This window comes from Epinephelus fuscoguttatus, linkage group LG9 (assembly GCF_011397635.1).
Source record: "Epinephelus fuscoguttatus linkage group LG9, E.fuscoguttatus.final_Chr_v1".
NCBI lineage: Eukaryota > Metazoa > Chordata > Actinopteri > Perciformes > Serranidae > Epinephelus > Epinephelus fuscoguttatus.
Window position 1 is genome coordinate 9,001,089 of NC_064760.1, and position 19,062 is coordinate 9,020,150.

The window sequence follows — 19,062 nt, forward strand, 5'->3', positions numbered from 1 at the left end:
ATATTAGGCTTTATAAATAAAATTTAAATTGATATGTCTCAAATATGTTTACCTGAAAACACGTTTTGTGTGTTAAGAAAACTACAACAACAACAACAACAACAACAACCATGGATTAGTGTAGTAAATAACTTCTCTTTAAGAAGTTTAGTGACCTAATCAAGAGTTTTAATTAATTCTTCCAGTGGGTCAAACTGGGTTTAGTCCAAGGCAACTATAAAATAAGAAAAGTTTCATTGGTTTAATTTTATTATCTGCGTTTATGTGTGAGAAAAACTTGCCCAAGATCAACACAATATTGAGAACAAAATCCAAGTTTTTGTTTCCTAATCAAGCACAAAATTTGACTGTCTTAACTGTCAAGGCTGACAAAAGTCGTCAACTCCTGTTAAATCATTTTCATCGACTCTCCGACTTGTTCAAGTGAATTTTCCAGTCAGAAATTCACATTTCCCGTTATTCTGACACTACATGAACACAGTGAGAGCGTCTTTGCGAGATGACCAATCAGAACACAGCTTCAATCTCGAACGTTCAGTCTCATCCAATGGCATCACAGCTTGTTGCGGCAGCAGCGTTGCTAACGACAACGGTTACTGCGTTCATCTGGTCCTGGGTGTTTCAGAGATCTTGCCTAACGTTCACTAATATTCGCGTTGAAAGGCATTGAAATCCCGGTTTAAAACATACAAACAGTTATTCACTTCCGGTGTTGTGACGTCGCTCTGTAGCTTTTGTTCAAGCGAAGAGGACATTTGACGTGCGAATAAATCGTGTTAGCCAATTAGCTTGCTAGCTAATGTTAGCACGTAGAGCTAATCTCATTGCTTTAGATAATCCCAGTCTCTCTTCGCCTTTATTGTCGCCTTTAAATCGGATGGAAAGTTGTGAACAGCAGAAAGTGGACTGTAACTAATGACCCCTGTAGTTTTTTGACCTGATAACCTACGTGGAGGAACTGCTCCATACTTTCCTCCTCTAAGAGAAGACACCCAGTGAAGACAGACGATGGAGATCCATCTTAATCGAGTGGATTATATTCAGGTAACACCAAGTACAGACGGCGGTGTGTTTGGTTTATGATGCTCTTTTATGTCTTTAATTCTGACATTGGATTTTGTTTGTCAATTGTTGTTATGATACATTTGAATTAGATTCAGTGTGATTGCCATGACACTGAGTACAGTTTAGCATCTAAACAGAAGTGCAAAGAGCAGTTGAGTAATGTACATACGCCTAGTGATAACACGAGTTATAAACAGGCTTGATAACAAGCAATAAAGGGTATATATGAATTCAGTAGATACTTATCATTATGCATCTCTACCTGGTCACAAGCCTCTCAATCAGCTATTAAACCCATCATATAATTCTATAACCAGACAGTTAAGATTATGGACGAGACTCAATGAGATGGCCCCATTGTCGCATCTTGAAAAAACACATTATGTTAAGCTCTGAAAGCCTCATAAGGTATTCTAACTCTAAGCTTATTTTTAAATGCTCACATGGCCATTCTCCCTCTCTGTTTAATATATTACAAGACACCAGCACACTAGTAGAGTCAACACGCTGATTTCAACAGACTGTAACTGTCACATTGCATTATGCAAAACCTAATTTGGACAGCCAGTTTTCTTTGTTAAAGGAGCAAAACTATGGCACTGTCTACCAACTGAATTGAAAATGCAACACAATTTTCATGTTTTTAATAGAGGTATTAAACCATGGTTAAAAGAGGAAACACATTGATCTCACACTTAATATCAAAGTAGACACACCAGTGGTTTGGTTTTTGTATGGGTATATTTCTGTTCGTGGATTTGGGGATGGATTATGTGTGTTTATTTATGGATGTGTCCTTGTGGATATATTGTGGTATTTGTTAATGAATGTTGTGTATTGAATTGCTGATGATTTTTATGTGTACGTTCTCGTCAATGCTTTTTCTTTTTTAATATTTTGATATTTAAAAGCCTCCTGTGGACAGGTGATGCAAAATAGCTTTTTGCTCCAAACATTAAACACAGCACATCTGGTTCTTGTGCATAAATATACAACTCTAATGCTACTGTGATGTTCACATCAAATAAACTAAACTAGAAAACCCAGAAACTAAACTATAAGTAGTATGAACAGATATATGAGCAGATGTTATACACAATTAACAGCTGGACGATATGAACACAGTGTTACACTATAGATCTGACATGTGCTGTATAGACAGTGGTCTAAATATGAATTATCTATAAGACACAGTGGACAGTAGTATGAACTGTATGTGTATGTTAGGGCCTAATTGCCTCTGCGTTGTCCTCACAGGTTGGTGTGACATCCCAGAAAACAATGAGGCTGCTTCCAGCACTGGGAAAAAAAGCAACCCAAAAGGTAAAATCTGTCAGAGAAACGCCTGTGCCTCATCAGGATTTATTAGAGTTTGATGCAGTGTGTTGTATTTTTAATTACATACCAAAGCATCATGGTTGTGTCTTTGTTTCAGGTTGCTGTTGCTGATCATGATGGTATACTGACATGTTTTGGGATGAAGAAGGGAGAAGCAGTGGTGAGTGTCCTTAATTTATTATACAGCCAGTTTGATCTCAGTGTGTTGAATTTCAGTTTCTAACAGAAGAAAGTTGACTCTTCTCTTTCAGCCCGTGTTTAAAACACTTCCCGGGCAGAAAATAGCCAGAATGGACCTTGGAGGAGCTGCAGGAACTCCTCAGGAGAAGATCTTCGTTTGCTCTGGTTCTCAGGTCCGAGGATTTACCAAGAAAGGCAAACAGTTCCTCACCTTTGACGCCAACCTTACTGAGAGCATTAATGCCATGTAGGAAACACATCTGACCTTTTCAGTTGGCTTACACTGCTTTATTAACTCATGCAGAACTGTGTGATTTTCACTGTGCTGAGTGATGTTGGTCGTCTCTTTTCCAGGCACGTCTCAGGCGCTGACCTCTTTGTGTGTGCAAGTTACATCTACAACCATTACTGTGACTGCAAGGACCAAGACTACTACCTCTCCGGAGACAAAATCAATGACATCACATGTTTGTCCTCAGAAAACCTGACTCGCCTCATCCCAGTCCTGGCCTGCCAAGATCGGGTTCTCAGAGTCCTGCAGGTAGACCAAGACTACTTATACTGTTCTAATATTGATACACTAAGTTGTTCTACCTCAAACAATTATGTTAGATTTATTACTCTGTGTGTTATTTTTTGTGTGTGTGTGTGTGTGTGTGTGTGTGTGTGTGTAGGGGTCTGAGCTCGCCTATGACATTGAAGTCCCTGGCCCTCCATCTGTCTTGGAACAGTACAACAAAGATGGAGGCAAGTTTTGTGCTGTGTGTGCTGGGAACAATAAGACATGTGACTGCCTTATACAGCTCAGATCTGAAATAACATCAGTGACTTCTTTACAGGAGAGGAAATCCTCTACGGAACAACGGATGGCAAAATAGGATTGGTCCAGATCGATGAGTCCTCAGCTGCGACCAAATGGGAGATTGACAATGACAAAAAGAAAGGAGGTATGTTGTGTACATGATCATGTGAAGGTTTTGCACGTTTAAACCAATTGAATACAAATTAGTAATATATAAGTTAATATATAATCTTAGATTTACACTTGTCTGTCTCCCCTCAGGAATTCTTTGCATTGACACTCATGACATTATTGGAGACGGAGTGAACGACATCCTGGTGGGCAGAGATGACGGGACAGTTGAGGTCTATGGTTTTGACAGCACCAATGGGCCCACGTTACGCTTTGAGCATGTGAGTTTATGCCCAGCACAACTCATCAAATATGGAGAATCTACTATTCTGATTTATATCCCACTTGGCTCAATTGCTGTAAATTCCAATCAGATACCAATTTATATATTGTAATGTTTAGCCACAGATTCAAATATGAGTTTATTGATCATGCAGCCACACTCTGCTGCATTCATACTGTGCAGCTCCATCTTAGAAAATCCAAACCTGCTTTTTCATACTGAAGTCTATTCAAGCCAGTGTCTCTGAACATTATAAGAAAACAGTAACTTACATTTTTATGCTCTTTGATAGTATTAGTTATATTCTTCCCTGTGCATTAATACATTACTGAAGTTTTCTGAGATGCCCAAGCCCATTGTCATTTTGTGTATTAAGCCCAGTTCAGACGAAATAATCAGGACAAGAAAAGTTGCAGCAGTGTGAACTGGCCGGTCTGAGCTCAGCTCGAGCCATCTGATGGTGTCACCTGTAACTCCGCTGGCCAAATTGCTAGCGGCTCGTTTTAGAACATAAAGCATGTCACCTGTTTCCGCAGCCTATTGGCTTGAAGTGAAGTCTGCCGGTCAAGTCAAAATGACCGCAGATGGCGTGTTCGCCTGCTGCTGCAGGTGCTCCGTCCCTGCTGAGCCCTCTGTTTTTGTCCTCATGGTGTGCCGTTGTCCAATGGTGGGTCGCTGCTGCTGCTCGCTGTATGCGCATATGCCCCCTCACACACACACACACACACACATTCTCACTGACTGATTAATTGCCGCTGCTTACTTATATATTTTGTGGCATATATATTATGAACACAGTCCATCTGATGCTCGTTTTGTTTCATCACTACTACAGATGCAGCTGTAGCCAGTATCTCACTATCACTATCCTCATTCATATTTTAAGAAGCTACAAATTATATTCAGCCACAAAATAAGCCTGAAAAGCTGCAAATCAGAACAGGAGTACAGAGAGTTGTTACATAGAGATACACTGTCTCATCTAGTTGTATTGGTGTGAACCTGCAGGTTTTTATAATGTTACAGAACAGCACATTGCAAGTAGTTGGCTGCTTCAACTCGTCTCGCTGCATATTTTGGTCTGAACGGGGCTTTAGAGGATTGATACTGATGATTGATGGCCAAAGTTTCCTGTCTTTTTTTGGCTTCAGGTGTTGTCAGAGAGCGTCACTTCAATCCAGGGTGGCTGTGTGGGGAAGGAGTCTTATGATGAGGTCTTGACTGCTACTTACACAGGTTAGATGAAAAAATTAAAAACAGTGCATCTAGTGTTCCCACATTTTCTGTCAGAGAAGGAAATGTGTCTGTTATTCTGTCAAACTATCCATCTGTCTGCAGTACTTCATACTTGATTAGAGATGTATCGTTCTCTCTGGGACTGTCTCACATGTAGTATGGGTTACCACTGTCACTACCTTTTTCAGGATGGGTGACAGGTTTGACCACTGAGCCCCAGAAGGCTGAGGCCGGCCCTGGAGACGAGGTCAGGATGAGTAAGGAGACTCAGTCCAAAGTGGAGGCACTCAGGTACCAGCAAAAAGTGCTTCATTCCTCACTATACAGTTTGTACTTCTGCCTTTAATGTGATTATCTTACTATGTAAGGCTGAGTGTCCATATAGAGTTTTTTTCTGAGTCCCAGCTTCTTTTTTCAAGTGTTCCTGTAGCGACTTCTTGATACTACCAGAAGCTGCAGAGAGGCTGACACAGGGAACAATCAACACCTGTGTGATGCGCCATTCAAAATCAAGAGAAATCTTATTGTTACCTTTCAGGGCAGAGCTGGAGCAGCTGCAGGTCAAAGTCCTGCAGGGCCGTGAGCAGTACCAGCAGACCTCCCAGTCGAGCACAGCCGTCTCTGCTGTGCCCATCTTCAGCATCAATGACAAGTTCACACTCTGCCAGGATGATGCCAGCTACAGCCTCACTCTGGAGGTGCAGACTGCCATCGACAATCTGCTGCTCCAGGTCAGCTCATTATTAAACCACCGCTGTTACAGCCTCTGATGCCTGAAGTCTCTCCTAAAAATGAATAGATCATACTGTAAATCCCATTATGGAGACATGAACATTCAAAAATGTAACTTAAAGATAAATTCCTGTGCAGAGTGACGTCCCCATAGACCTGCTGGATGTGGATAAGAATTCAGCTGTTGTCAGTTTCAGTGAATGTGATTCAGAGGTGAGCTGTGGGAACTCTTTCTTTTTCACAAAATGAATACACTTCACAAATAAAGTTATGAGTCTGCTGCTGCTCCCGGAGGTCTGACTCTCTTATTTTGTCTCCAGCAGCCTAATGGAAACTTCCTCCTAGCCACGTACAGATGCCAGGCTAACACTACAAGACTCGAGCTCAAGGTAACACCACACATTTACTCATATAACACCATTGTGGACCTTCCTTTGTGTAATTATGAGTAACAGAGAGCGCTCGGCTGTTTCTTGTACCACTCGTCTTTTTCATTTCTTTGTGTTCGATGATGCACTGCAGGAAAATAATGTTTCATCCATAATGACTGTTGTCGTAGGTGAGATCCATCGAGGGACAGTATGGGACCCTGCAGGCTTACATTACCCCCAGACTGCAACCCAAGACATGCCAGGTCCGACAGTACCAGATCAAACCCCTGTCCCTCCACCAGCGGACACACATTATCGACCAAGACAGGTGATGACTTCAGGCCATACACATGCTGTATTTTTTGCACCCTGAATCAATGTAGAAGCGCGGCAGGTGCGCTCAAACGCCTGAGCGATGCTGTCACAGCACGCACGTGTTCCTGAGCACCTATTTTTCTGGGCGCAACGGCTGTGCCCTGAGATAAACTGAGTTCAACCACTGGAACGCAGTAGTGTGCACTGCATGTCATGTGACAAGGACCAACCGATCACGGCTGGTAGATTTCTTTCCCTTCTTCCATAAATATCAGTCTGTGATAAATATGGAGGAGAAGTTGCTCATGTTAGTGCAGGGCTGCAGAGCTTTACATCTGTCCCACAGACAACAGGCCTACACATAGTGTGCCGGGAAGAAGATCAGCTCTGCACTCAGAATTTCAGGTTGATAGTCTATGATACGGTGCATGTTCAGGGTGGTTATCAACCTCAGATGCAATCTGTTGCTGAACTCTTGAAAGCTGGCACAGAAAAGACAAAAGAGAAGCACCCAGCGTGTGATCTTGCATTTTCCAGGTGGTTAAAGATGCAGCATGTGTACGGGAACTTAAATTGACAAGCTACGGACATGGATTCACATTGGATTAAGATCACAGGTGACATTTGCAATTACTACAAATTGCTAGAGCTCCCCAGGTAATACTAGGCCTGTGCGAACAGGGCTTTAGTCTGATTGTAGGCATTATAATATAAACAGCCAATATCACATTAAGTGTTACTAAAAATAGTATTTAATTGTTACATTTTATTAAAGAAAACCTTAAAAACACCGCCCCACACCAAAAGCTGGATTAGTCGTCCCAGTAAAGATCCATCTTTAAAAGACTCCTCTAAAATATTAATGCCAACAGGTTGCTGAGAAGTTTTGTTTTGAATGATTTGTCATAAAAATGCAATCATGTGGTTTTATCTACTCACGATTATCATTTTACAGAACATCTTTGTCTCTTACTTTGTCTCTCTGTCTGTCCTGCAGGCCCATGAACAGGCTCAGTCTGGTGGGACAGTTCAGTTTTGCTGAGATTCACTCCTGGGTGGTTTTCTGTTTGCCAGAGGTGCCTGAGAAAACACCAGCAGGAGAGAGCATCACTTTCTATTTCCACAACACTTTTCTTGGGACACAGCTTGAAGCCACCTACTGGTAAATACAGGCACATAATAGAAAGGCTCTTCTAGGATTACATATACATCTGTAGGGATTATGAGATAACTGACAACTGTTGTTTTGTTTTGTTTCATTTTGTTTTGTAATTTTAGCAAAGGGGAGGGTCACTTCAGGTCAGACAACATCTCTACCATCTCCATACTGAGTGATGTTCTCTCTAAAGAAGCCACCAAGAGGAAAATCAACCTGAACATTTCATATGGTAGGTGGATTATCACTATCACAAGTAAATTAAATCCCATCCTTCTCCTGGATGATGGTCGCTGCAGGGCTTATTTTAGGACGAGTTGGGGACAGTTTGACAGTCTGCCATCAGAAAAAAAGGAGGTGCTCAGCAAAGCAAAAGCAATGAGCAAAACGCCTCACTGTCATTGAAAAGCATTAATAATAATAACTTTATTTACATAGCACCTTTAAAAACAGAGTTTACAAAGTGCTTTGACAAACAAAGCAAAAAGCGGAATACTCGGGCGAATAACAAGAAAAAGTCAGGCAAAACAGAAGCAAGATCAAATTGGATAAAACGAGAATAATAGAGGGCAAAGCCATGAAAATTAATTTAACACACAAATGTCACGGTAAAGGCAAATGAGAATAAGACCAAAAGGATGACATATATAAATGAATAAATACAAATGAAAGAATGACGACGAGAAGGACAAAAAGATAGACTCATTAAGATAAATAAATAAATAAAGTAACAGATAAGAAATAAGGTTTAAAATCTAAAATAGACGACATCACATAAAGGCAAGTCTTTAAAAGTGAGTTTTAAGAAGTGATTTAAAAGAAGTTACTGAATCTGTGAGCCTTATCTCCTCAGGCAGGTTGTTCCAAAGGGGTCCTGATGGCAAAAGCACGGTCACCTTTAGATTTCAGCCTCAACTTTGGAATGGCCAAGAGTCCCCCACCCGGGGATCTAAGGCTGCGAGCTGGCTCATATGGGGTCAACATTTCTGATATGTAGCTAGGGGCCAGACCCAGGCGATCTTACAATAATCAAGTCTTGAGAAAATGAATGCATGAATGATTTTTTCCAGGTCTGAGGTCTGGCATTACAATAAGCCGCCCCAGGCTGCTAAAACGCACTCAGTCTAAGCAGGGCTTGTTTTGTTTATCTCCCAGATATCAATGACGACTCTGTGAGCCACACTCTGAAGATGATCCATCCAAAGCTGGAGTACCAGCTGTTGTTGGCTAGAAAAGTTCAGCTTATTGATGCACTTAAAGTAAGTATCAGTTAATCGTGTCCACTCAGAAACTGAATCGTCTTTGTTTCCCACAAGCTGCCTTTTGTTTAACGCTGCAGGTTCTCAGTCATTCTTTCTGGGCTGTTGAAAGGCTTTTTGGGAAGTTCATATGTTCTTCACTTACTTACCTCCACCCCACCTCCTCTCTGATTTTTGTGATTGGTAGGAGCTTCAGGTTCACGAGGGGAACGCTGACTTCCTCATCCCGGAGTATCGTGACATCTTGGATGACTCCACTAATCTCCTCGAGGAGTACAAGAAGCAGCCAGCGCATCTTGAGAGGCTTTATGGTGCTGTATTATCACTGCGTTACCATAGCTTTTTTTTTTCTCTATGTATCTTTATTCATTTTTTATATTTGTCATTCATTGCTCAAGTCATGAGACAGGAGCTCTGTTACCCAAAAGTACTGTTTTTATTTATGAGCCTGACTTTATAAAGTAGAGCTTGTTTGGCTGTAACTAATATTACCTTTTCTCTCCTGTAGGAATGATCACAGACCTCTTCATCGACAAATTCAAGTTCAAAGGCCAGAATGTGAAAACCAAGGTGTCCTCGCTGCTGGAGATACTTGATAATTATGACTTAAATTCTCTGTTAGACTTTTTCAACGAGGCGTGAGATCACATGTAGATCAGAGGGTGTTTATTTAATGTCTTTGAGCGTCTCTATCTGTGCTATTTTTGTATTGTAAATACAAAAGTTTTGTTTTATGATTGTCTGTAGCAGTGTCAGTGTCATGTTGTCATTTAGATACTGTTTGCCCTAATTATGGTGTATAATATATTTAATATTTATAATATATTTTGATAGCATTAAAAGGTGGTAATTAATAAACCACTTCAAAGTTGCAAAATTTCAGTGACCAAATAAACCAGTTCCACAGAATGTGTGTTTTTATATATCTGTCATAGCACAGTGAGACCCTCCACTTGAAATAAAGATTAGAGCTTATTTATAACCATTGTAAGATTTGTCATTCAAGGGGCTGATGCAAAGTGTAGTGAACAAATATGACTGAGAATATTAAATTCTACTGAAAGGAAAAGCTCAGATGATACCACAAACCATATGTGACAAATGTTGAGTTTTTTATTTTATGTGTTTTAACAGAACATGCTCAAGTTGTCTGCAATCGTTTGATTGGTAAATCAAAATCAAGTCAATACTATGCTTGTTTTCTTTGTAATTCTATCCTCTTGACACTTAATTGAAGCACCAAAAATAAGTTGGCACAGCAACTGCATTTTCTTAAGTACTTTATTTGAGTATTTGATGTAGTGTCAAAGATTAAACCACCTAACACTTTACAAGGTGGGCAAAATGATCCCCACCTGAACCAACACTTAACATTAAAATGCTAATAATATATAATAATATATCAGAGACAGAGGTTATGCTGCATAATAAGCATTTTAAATGCATTTTGGTTATAATTCTTTGATATATTTAAGTGATAATTTCAATATAGGACTTCTGTGTGTATTATGTTGTAGTATTTTTACTTTTACCAAAGAAGGGGATGTAAGGAGCTGATTTTTTTTATGCTGACAAAAGATGAATTGACTGCATTTATTAGTCAAATAACTACCAAATATCCAAAAATATTTCAGAGAGTATGTTGCATTGCTAATAATGTTTTTCATCTATGGCTGGAGCTAATTAAATAACCAAACAGATGTGTTTGTACTGTCTGCATCTGTGAAGTAAACCAGTGGTGAAATCTAATTACATTTACTCAAGTACTGTATTTGATTACAAATTTGAGGTATCCATTTTATGCAACTTTATACTTCCATTTTGGAAGCCAATGTTGTCATTTTTATTAGTTACTCTGCAGATTTAGATTATTAATACAAAATATAAAACAACGCATAAATGATCATGTATTATTATAGATTAAGACACCCAGCAGTATATAAAGTAATTTAGATTAGCTCTGCCTTTACCAGCTGCAACATTAAAGTGGTGTAGAGGAAGCAAAGGATCTGAAATCTTGTTCCACCACTGACAAAAGATGAAAAGACTATAACTACCAAATAACCAGAAATACTTAAGCTAGTATGATGTGTTGCTAATAATGTTTTCCTGTTGAATCATCTGTGGCTGGAGCCAATTAAATTACCAAACAGATGTGTTTGTATTGTCTGCATCTGTGACGTAAACCAGTGGTGAAATGTAGGTAAGTACATTTACTCAAGTACTGCATCTAAGTGCCATTTTGAGGAACTTTCCATTTTATGCAACTTTAAACTTCTACTCATCTACATTTTGGAAGCCAGTACTGTGGGGTTAGTAGCTCGGATTTTAACAGATCTGGGGAGAGCTGCACTCTCCTACTCTGCACCATGGACATGGAACAATCTCCAAAAAGATACAAAATTAGAATCATTTATTTCCACTGATGAATTTAAGGGCATCATAAAGAATGTGGAGATAGAGACATGTGCTTGATTTTCTTGAGAGGCCACTATGTTTGAATAGTTGTGGTTTTAGTGTGGATTTTTGTGGTCTCAATGGGACTTCCTGATTAAATAAATAAAATTAATAAAAACTGTACTTTTTGCTCCACTGCTATTTATAGTTACCTTTCATATTCAGATTATTAATACAAAATATAAATCAACTAATAAATTCTAATGTATTATTACAGATTAAGACACCCAGCAGCATATAAAGTAATTTAAATGAGCTCTAACTTTATGAGCTGCAACATTAAAGTGATGAGCCTACGCAATAATGCAAGTACTTTTACATTTTTACATTTTAAGTATTTATTGCTGCTAATACTTATTTTGAGTGCAGTACTGTTACTCGTTGTTACAACTAATACTTAAGTAAAAGCTCTGAGTGCTCGACATCATCCCCGAGCAGCTGTTCCTCCCAAACCTTTGTCCATATGCGACTATACGTTTAAATGTGTCAAACCGGTTTTGAATTTGCAATCAAGTGAAGATTGCGCTCTTCCGGCTCCCGTACAACTGATGCGTCACCGCCGGTGGGGCCTGTGATTGGCCCATTTCAATCCTCGCGGGCTACTTGAACTGAGAGAAAGCAACATCTTGATCTCTGCATGTTTCTGTGTAAATGGACCGAGGCTAGCTGGCTTGCGTGCAGGTTGGTAGTAAACTCCGCAACTCACGAGTATGGCGACTTAATAACACCTTTAACCTTTCTGTAGATTTATACCGCCATCTTTGCTTTTGTGTTTGTCTGCTGTTTATTTTAGCACCGCAGTTCCAAGAGTCGTTGCCATCTCAACTGCTTAGTTTTGACTGTGAGCGATTCCTCCTCAGCAAGGTAGCCGCTAATGCTAGCCTCCATATAAACGTCCATAACTTATGTGGTCATTTCAAACTCGTCTTTAATATATCCTGTTTGCACGAGAGCGCACTCGAGCTGTAGTGTCCAAGTAGAGCGAGAGAAGACGGGTTTTTGTGTGTGTGAAGGGAAATATGTCAGGAGCTAACAGAGGACAGGGAAGCGCGGCTAGTGAGATTCACAACCAAGAGAATATGCTGTCAAGACTGAGAGGCTCGCTGAAAGCCCGAGCTGCTGCTGCTTCAAACGAGAACCAGGAAAACCTTCCACCGAAACAAGCGGCCAACAGAACCGTCCTGGGAGCCCTGCAGACAAACCAGCGGAGCAAAACCCAGAACCAGCGCGGCACCAAGCAGGTCAGTTACATAGCTCGGCTAGCTCGAGCTAGTGTTTGCTAACGATGACTGTAACGAAGCTGGGTGCTATTGTAGTTTTTGGAGGCAACTCCTTTCAGCTACCTTGTTGCCAGCTAACGTAACTCTCATGTTGGTACTCACTGCCATTGATAACCTTCTTTAATGTTTTAGAACTTGCCTATGTATTTAAATGTAGCTATAAATGTAGCTACTTCTGTTACCCAGATTGTCCGCCATTTTAATATCACCATCAGTGCTACACTTTATACATTCACTGCAGTATTCAACGGCTTTAATTAAACACTCCAGACATGTGTTGTGGTTATTGTTTTAATTTTCTGCTTTGTGCATGTGTTCTCCCGCCTTCCCTAGTGACAGACACAATTTAGGTATTGCATAAAACACCCAAAACTTCTAACATCATAAATGCAGGTTCCTAAAATGGAATGCAAACAGATTAAGTGTTAAATGTCACTCTCGTGCCTTAATTACTTTTATACAAAATAAACTGCCTCTTTGTTTCCCACACAAGGCACCACTTTGCTCTATCCCCATGGTTATTTTCTTTAACACATGAACATTTAATAGTATTGTTTGTGTAATATTAGGAACTATAACTGTCATATGAGGTGTTTTCTTGCTGCTTTACTGCAAAACATTCTTCTTGTGGGACAATAAACAAATGAATAGACCATGTTTTCTGCTTCCAGGAGTCATCGCAGCCCCTGTCCTGCAAAAATGAAGATTTTGGCAGAACCTGCTCAGAGAAGCCCTCAGCCAAGCAGCCCTCATTCCAGATCCATGTGGACGAGCCCGATGGAGCCTGCACCAAGAAGCCACAGCAGGTGGTCGAAGCTGTCAGATCCAAGCCCATCCCTGAAGATTCTCCCCTCACAATCAATGCTGTGGCACGGCTCCGACAGCCCCTGGCCACCATCGACATGCCATCAGCAATGGATGTCAGCTTTGGTGGGTTGTGAATACGTGATTCATAACACAAATGACAAATGGCCTTTATAATTTTGTTAATTTACAATCAAGCTTTTATTCTTTCTAGAAACTGTAGATGAAGACTATAATTTCTTTGTGTAATGAGGTAACTGTGCTAAATGTTAACCTTTTGTTGCTCAGACTCTCCCATGGACATGTCTGTGGTTGAAGGAGAGGAAAAACAAGTCAATGTAAATGAGGTCCCAGAATATGCTGCTGAAATCCACGCCTACCTGAAGGAGATGGAGGTGAGAAATTCAGTGAAATACTAACTGCACCTTGCCTCTAAAATTCTTTCAGCTGTGTCATGCAGGTTATAACATTACTTCATATTGGCTTTTTAGAAATGCATTAATCTGAATGTTTTCTGCATGTAGATTTCTTCAGTAACGTACTTTTGATGCGCCACAGGTAAAAACCAGGCCGAAAGCAGGCTACATGAAGAAGCAGCCTGACATCACCAACAGCATGAGGGCCATCCTGGTGGACTGGCTGGTCGAGGTCGGAGAAGAGTACAAGCTCCAGAATGAGACACTTTATCTGGCTGTAAACTACATCGATCGCTTCCTCTCTTCCATGTCTGTCCTGAGGGGGAAGCTTCAGCTGGTCGGGACTGCTGCCATGCTGTTGGCTTCGTATGTAGCCGAGATTTATATTCAGTCTGTTCAGCTTACAATGCATATGTTAGAACCTGCCTTTCCTTCTGTGTAAACTGACCATTTAAATGTTCACATGCAGGAAATTTGAAGAGATCTACCCCCCTGAGGTGGCAGAGTTTGTTTACATCACAGACGACACCTACACCAAGAAGCAAGTGTTGAGAATGGAGCATCTGGTGCTTAAAGTGCTCTCCTTTGATCTGGCAGCACCAACCATTAACCAGTTTCTCACCCAGTACTTCCTCCACCATTCGGTTAACAAACAGGTGGAGAGCCTGGCAATGGTGAGCTTGTAGGACAGTGTTTATACATTTGGTTATGCCATGTGGACACTTGTATCAAAACATTTTGTGGTAAAGATCTATAACTAATCTTCCTTTTTTTTTTTTTTTTTTAAGTACCTTGGGGAGCTCAGTCTTGTTGATTCAGATCCCTTTTTGAAGTACCTCCCATCACAGACAGCTGCAGCGGCCTACGTCTTGGCCAACAACACAGTGACTGGTGGCTCATGGGTAAGTCTGAGATTGAGCCATTTTGCATTTTAAATATCTGATGTTTGTGCAAGCTTCTGTCAAAGCCTTATATGGTGTCTGCAGGGCCTTAAAATCTTAATGACCTAATTCAGTTTCATAAATACTGGGCTTAAAGTATTCAATATATTAAAATATTTTTGCCAGTACCACATACTTGCCTTTGTACTAACCTGCAACGCTTGAATTTTTTGGTCCAAAAATCACTCTTAAACTTTATGCTTTCAGACCCTTTCAAGATAATAAATTTAATGTCTGAAACTTGCAGACAACAGTCCAGTTTCCTCTGAATTGCAAACGGTGGGCTTCTGTGACGTGTGCAAACAAGCATATTGACTCCAGTCGTTTCCTCCTCAGCCCAAGTCCTTGACGGAGATGTCTGGCTACTCCCTAGAAGATCTGATGCCATGCGTCGAAGATCTGCACCGCACATACCTCAATGCTCCTCAGCATGCGCAGCAGTCTGTTCGGGAGAAGTACAAGGGCCCCAAGTAAGTAGGCTGCTACTAAACTTTAATTAGTAGCTTTGCATTGACTTCATGTGACATTTCTGCAATCTGGCATACATGTACTGAAACAGTTTCTTTTCCAGGTACTCTGAAGTTTCCCTCATCGACGCTCCGGCTAAACTGCTGCTGAACTAACATCCTCCCCCCTCCCCTTGTCCATGTAGAGTTTTGTACACCTGTCGGTCTATTTTTTTTTTTTTTTTTGGTGTCACGATTTCAAAGGACATGGTCTGCTCTTCTTGGAGTAGCACAATGTTTAGAGTTTTTTTAAAAAGGTATTTTTATATGCTTAATCCTGACATTCATACCAGACGCTACAGTTGTTGGTTGATCAAGCAATTTTAATGTTGACTTTTAATCGCAGACAAAATCACCACCCTGTACATTCTGCTTTGAGCTACAGTGTTTCAAACTCTAATAGACCTGTGAACATACTCAATCCCAGAACCTGTTTTGAAAAGGTTGAATCAAGCAGTTGTTGCTGACCTCATGGGATGCAGATTAAAGTACATTTTGTCTGTAATGGAGTCAGCTGTCTCATTACACTGGTGTCTTTTTAAGTTAACAGCTTTTAAAGCACCATCTGCACTGTAAAATATGGCTCTTGTAAATAAAATTCATTTAAAGTAAGACTTCATGTTTCCATTTTATGGTCACATTGGACTCTTGGGGGCAGCAGAGGACCAGTTTTGGTTCTTCATGGTTTCTCCACATTACATGAGTGTTTGGAAACTTAAAATTTAACAGAACAGTGATTCTGTTAAGGTCTGGAAATCTAGTAAATGTGCACAAAATCTCTACTTGCCTAGAAGGGTCAAATAGGGTCTTGATTGAGCTTAGTTTAAATTTCATGCCTGTGATGGATTATTGATCTAGAGTGCCTCACCTTATGTGCATCTAATTACCCTGGCATATGAGGCTATAAATCTAAGCTGTTGCTGAACACTGAAGGCTAAACTGTTCTATTGACGCGAAGGGACAGTGAATTATGAAGGTAATTTGCTGAAGTATTAAAGTAACAGGCTTTAGAACTGGTTCGTTTTCTGACATTGCATTGTTAAAATCTGACTGGTAATTTTTGTTAATTTATGGAATATCTCTTACTTTAGTAATTTAGTTTCAGCCTTGATGCTCAGTGCAGAGGATTCACTGTCTGCTAGCTAGGGCCGCAGCTAACAATTTTCAATCAATTTGTCAATTTAATGGTTTATTTAGTAGTTTGGTCTATGAAATCTCAAAATTTTGTAAAATGGTAGCCAGTGTTTCCCAAAGCTCAAGATGTCGTCATCAAATGTGCTGTTTTGCTCACAACCCAAAGATATTCAGTTTGTCAGAGGGGTAAAGAAACAAATATTCACATTTAAGAAGCTGGAATCAGAATTGTGACTTTAAAAAGTACTAACTCATCAAATTAGTTGGTGATTAATTTAATTGACAGCTAATTAATTAAACTTTGCAGGTCTATTGCTAGCTAGCTGTCACTGTATCCTGGACCACAATGGGAAGTGCAAATTCAATTTAAAAGTGGCCATTTAACCAAGATTTCGTGGCATGGATGAAACTGGTACAAGGCAATGAGGGTTTGAGTACTTTATTCAAACAGCTTTTCAAAACTTGGCATAATGGAATTCAAGTCAGTGGGAGCAAGAAACAAAATTGCCCAGAAAACCTGCCAATGAATGCAAGATATTGCACAAAAGTCTTGTTTTATGTTACAAACATCGGAACATACTGTCATGGAAAACCTGGAAAAGTCATAACATTTCAAAATCACATTTTCTAATATTGGAAAAGTCATGGAATTGTGACTGGTATCTTTCATGGATAACCTACCATGTCTCGTAATGGCAAATTTATTTTCTGCCACTGATGTAACGTTGCTCTAATATGTATAGATGTGTGACTTTTACTATTATGTACACTTCTTTATTCTCTCCCTCCATGTCAGATGGTTGTATATATTCAATAGAATTTGAATCTGATATATTTAAAAAGAACACTGTGCAAGTTTGTAAAAAAACACAAAAAATAAACATCTTTTAACATGAGTCCTTGAAAAGTTTTGAAATGTAATACATGAAAATGTGTGGGAACCCTGTACAATTAACATTTGGGGAAACTGTGCCCTTTTCTGAGTAGCTGATGGCGGATCATGTTTTATTTTAATTTGACTGGCATTTAAAAAGTCTTAAACCTAACTCGCTTTAAGCTGCAGGAACCATGAAAATACTGAAATATGAACAAGGAATTTAAAATTGATATTCATATTTTTCAATGAAATCTTTGCAGTAGCATATTAATTAACATATTACCTGAAGTTAATTGTTACCAAAAGTAAAAATACTGAATGAGTAGTCAGTATGATTCTGAAAAGTATGAGTATACAGAGAAATGGAAGTATAAAGACATGCATGGTAAACAAAGGTTTCTCTCATTTGTTAGCATGTAATTATCAATCAGGTCGATAACATGATAGGACTGATTTTTTGTTTTCGTCTCATTCATCAGTGCTTTGGTTTTCCTCAGTGAAAGTGAAGTAAAAGCAGCCAGTGGCGTTGAAGGCATCTCCCCCTCTCTCCCTCTCTCTCTCTCTAATGATAAATTGGGAGGCTGGCTTTGTGCGAGGAGTCTGACAGGAGAGGGGAAGCACAGCCCAGCTGCAGAAAGCTTTCCACCATTTCATCTCAGGAGAATGGACAGCTCAGACCAGGTTTGCCTTGCCCCTGGAAACACATACTTGTGACTAACTGGAGGGATAAACCATGGGAACAGATGGGAATTCTATAACATAGCCTCAATCAGCTGGATACCTGTTTGAACAATGGCTCCTGCAGCTACAGCACAGCATCTGTGTAACCCCTGAGAAGATCCAAGTGTGGGAAAAGAGCTGTTTTTGTACTGGAAGAGGTGGGAAAGGGAAGGCGGGTTGCTGCCTAACCCCATGCCTGCCCCCAGAAAATTTCTGGTGGCGTCCACCTCGCTGCCCCTGGCACTGGGCTGGGGCTGGAACCTGAGCTTGTACGTGGGGATGCTCATCGGACTCCTCATGCTCATGCTGCTTCTTCTCTGGATGCTCCTCAAGCAGCTGAGTAACTCGGTGGGGAAATCCATGCTGCAGCCCGGTCGCTCTTTCAGGCAGCCTTGCTTGGAGCAGAGGTTTCAGCACGTGTTGTGAAAAATGGGGACAAATTCTGCCACTGCCAGGACTGAGGCTTGTTGGAGTGTTTTACAGATTCATGTAAGAAAATGACTTTAAAAACTGATTTGTTTTGGACTCAAGTGCTTATACTCCCTCTCAAAATAATAAAACCTGCTCATGTTTGTACTTATAGAAACCACTGTCTGTTCTTTTTAACAGCTTTCTATGTTTCAATTACATGATCTCCCTGACATGCATGAAACAGGCCATCGTATCTGTATTATTCTGAGTAATTAACACTGTTGTTCTTATGCAACAGCTATTTCTTTTCATCCCTCACAGCAGAGCTCAAACATCTAAATTGCTGCGTAAAAGCACAAGCCAAGATTAAATCTGCATCTTGATTCATGCTGATTAAAGCAATGCATTCAGGAGGGCAATTTGCACTCCTCTCATCTCATTGGTGGACTGGGAAGAGGGATATTGAGGATATGCCGCCAGTGAAGAATATGAAAGGAGCCGTGTGCCGCTGGGTGTCTCAACCCCTGTGTCCATGTCAGGGGGCAAAGTTAATGAGACCCTTGAGGCAAAAGGATAATATCAACTAGAGGACCCCACAGGCGTAGTACTACTACTCAGGTATTTATAAGAGGTTACAAAATATACATGCACAGGTGTTTGACCCTTCT

At 40.3% G+C, this 19,062-nt stretch overlaps 2 protein-coding genes across 4 annotated transcripts; both read left to right on the forward strand.

Moving 5' to 3' along the window:
- Positions 1 to 38: 38 nt before the first annotated feature.
- On the forward strand, positions 39 to 9,833 carry bbs7 (Bardet-Biedl syndrome 7). 2 transcript variants are annotated; one of them, XM_049585594.1, is made up of 19 exons: positions 39 to 1,044; positions 2,323 to 2,388; positions 2,501 to 2,563; positions 2,655 to 2,830; positions 2,938 to 3,124; positions 3,258 to 3,330; positions 3,423 to 3,530; positions 3,647 to 3,777; positions 4,931 to 5,015; positions 5,204 to 5,306; positions 5,554 to 5,746; positions 5,886 to 5,960; positions 6,071 to 6,136; positions 6,307 to 6,446; positions 7,431 to 7,595; positions 7,712 to 7,821; positions 8,745 to 8,848; positions 9,036 to 9,159; positions 9,357 to 9,833. In XM_049585594.1, exons 1-19 carry the CDS (start codon positions 1,009 to 1,011, stop codon positions 9,488 to 9,490), a joined length of 2,139 nt encoding a protein of 712 aa, XP_049441551.1. In that variant the 5' UTR covers positions 39 to 1,008; the 3' UTR covers positions 9,491 to 9,833. The 2 variants fall into 2 exon arrangements, with proteins under 2 accessions (XP_049441551.1, XP_049441550.1); XM_049585593.1 differs by having other exon boundaries at positions 40 to 1,044; positions 6,068 to 6,136.
- Positions 9,834 to 11,917: 2,084 nt separating this feature from the next.
- ccna2 (cyclin A2) lies at positions 11,918 to 15,853 on the forward strand. 2 transcript variants are annotated; one of them, XM_049586584.1, is made up of 9 exons: positions 11,922 to 11,986; positions 12,099 to 12,546; positions 13,257 to 13,515; positions 13,678 to 13,784; positions 13,948 to 14,171; positions 14,275 to 14,479; positions 14,594 to 14,707; positions 15,083 to 15,216; positions 15,318 to 15,853. In XM_049586584.1, exons 2-9 carry the CDS (start codon positions 12,325 to 12,327, stop codon positions 15,367 to 15,369), a joined length of 1,317 nt encoding a protein of 438 aa, XP_049442541.1. In that variant the 5' UTR covers positions 11,922 to 11,986; positions 12,099 to 12,324; the 3' UTR covers positions 15,370 to 15,853. The 2 variants fall into 2 exon arrangements, with proteins under 2 accessions (XP_049442540.1, XP_049442541.1); XM_049586583.1 differs by having other exon boundaries at positions 11,918 to 12,546.
- Positions 15,854 to 19,062: the final 3,209 nt, after the last annotated feature.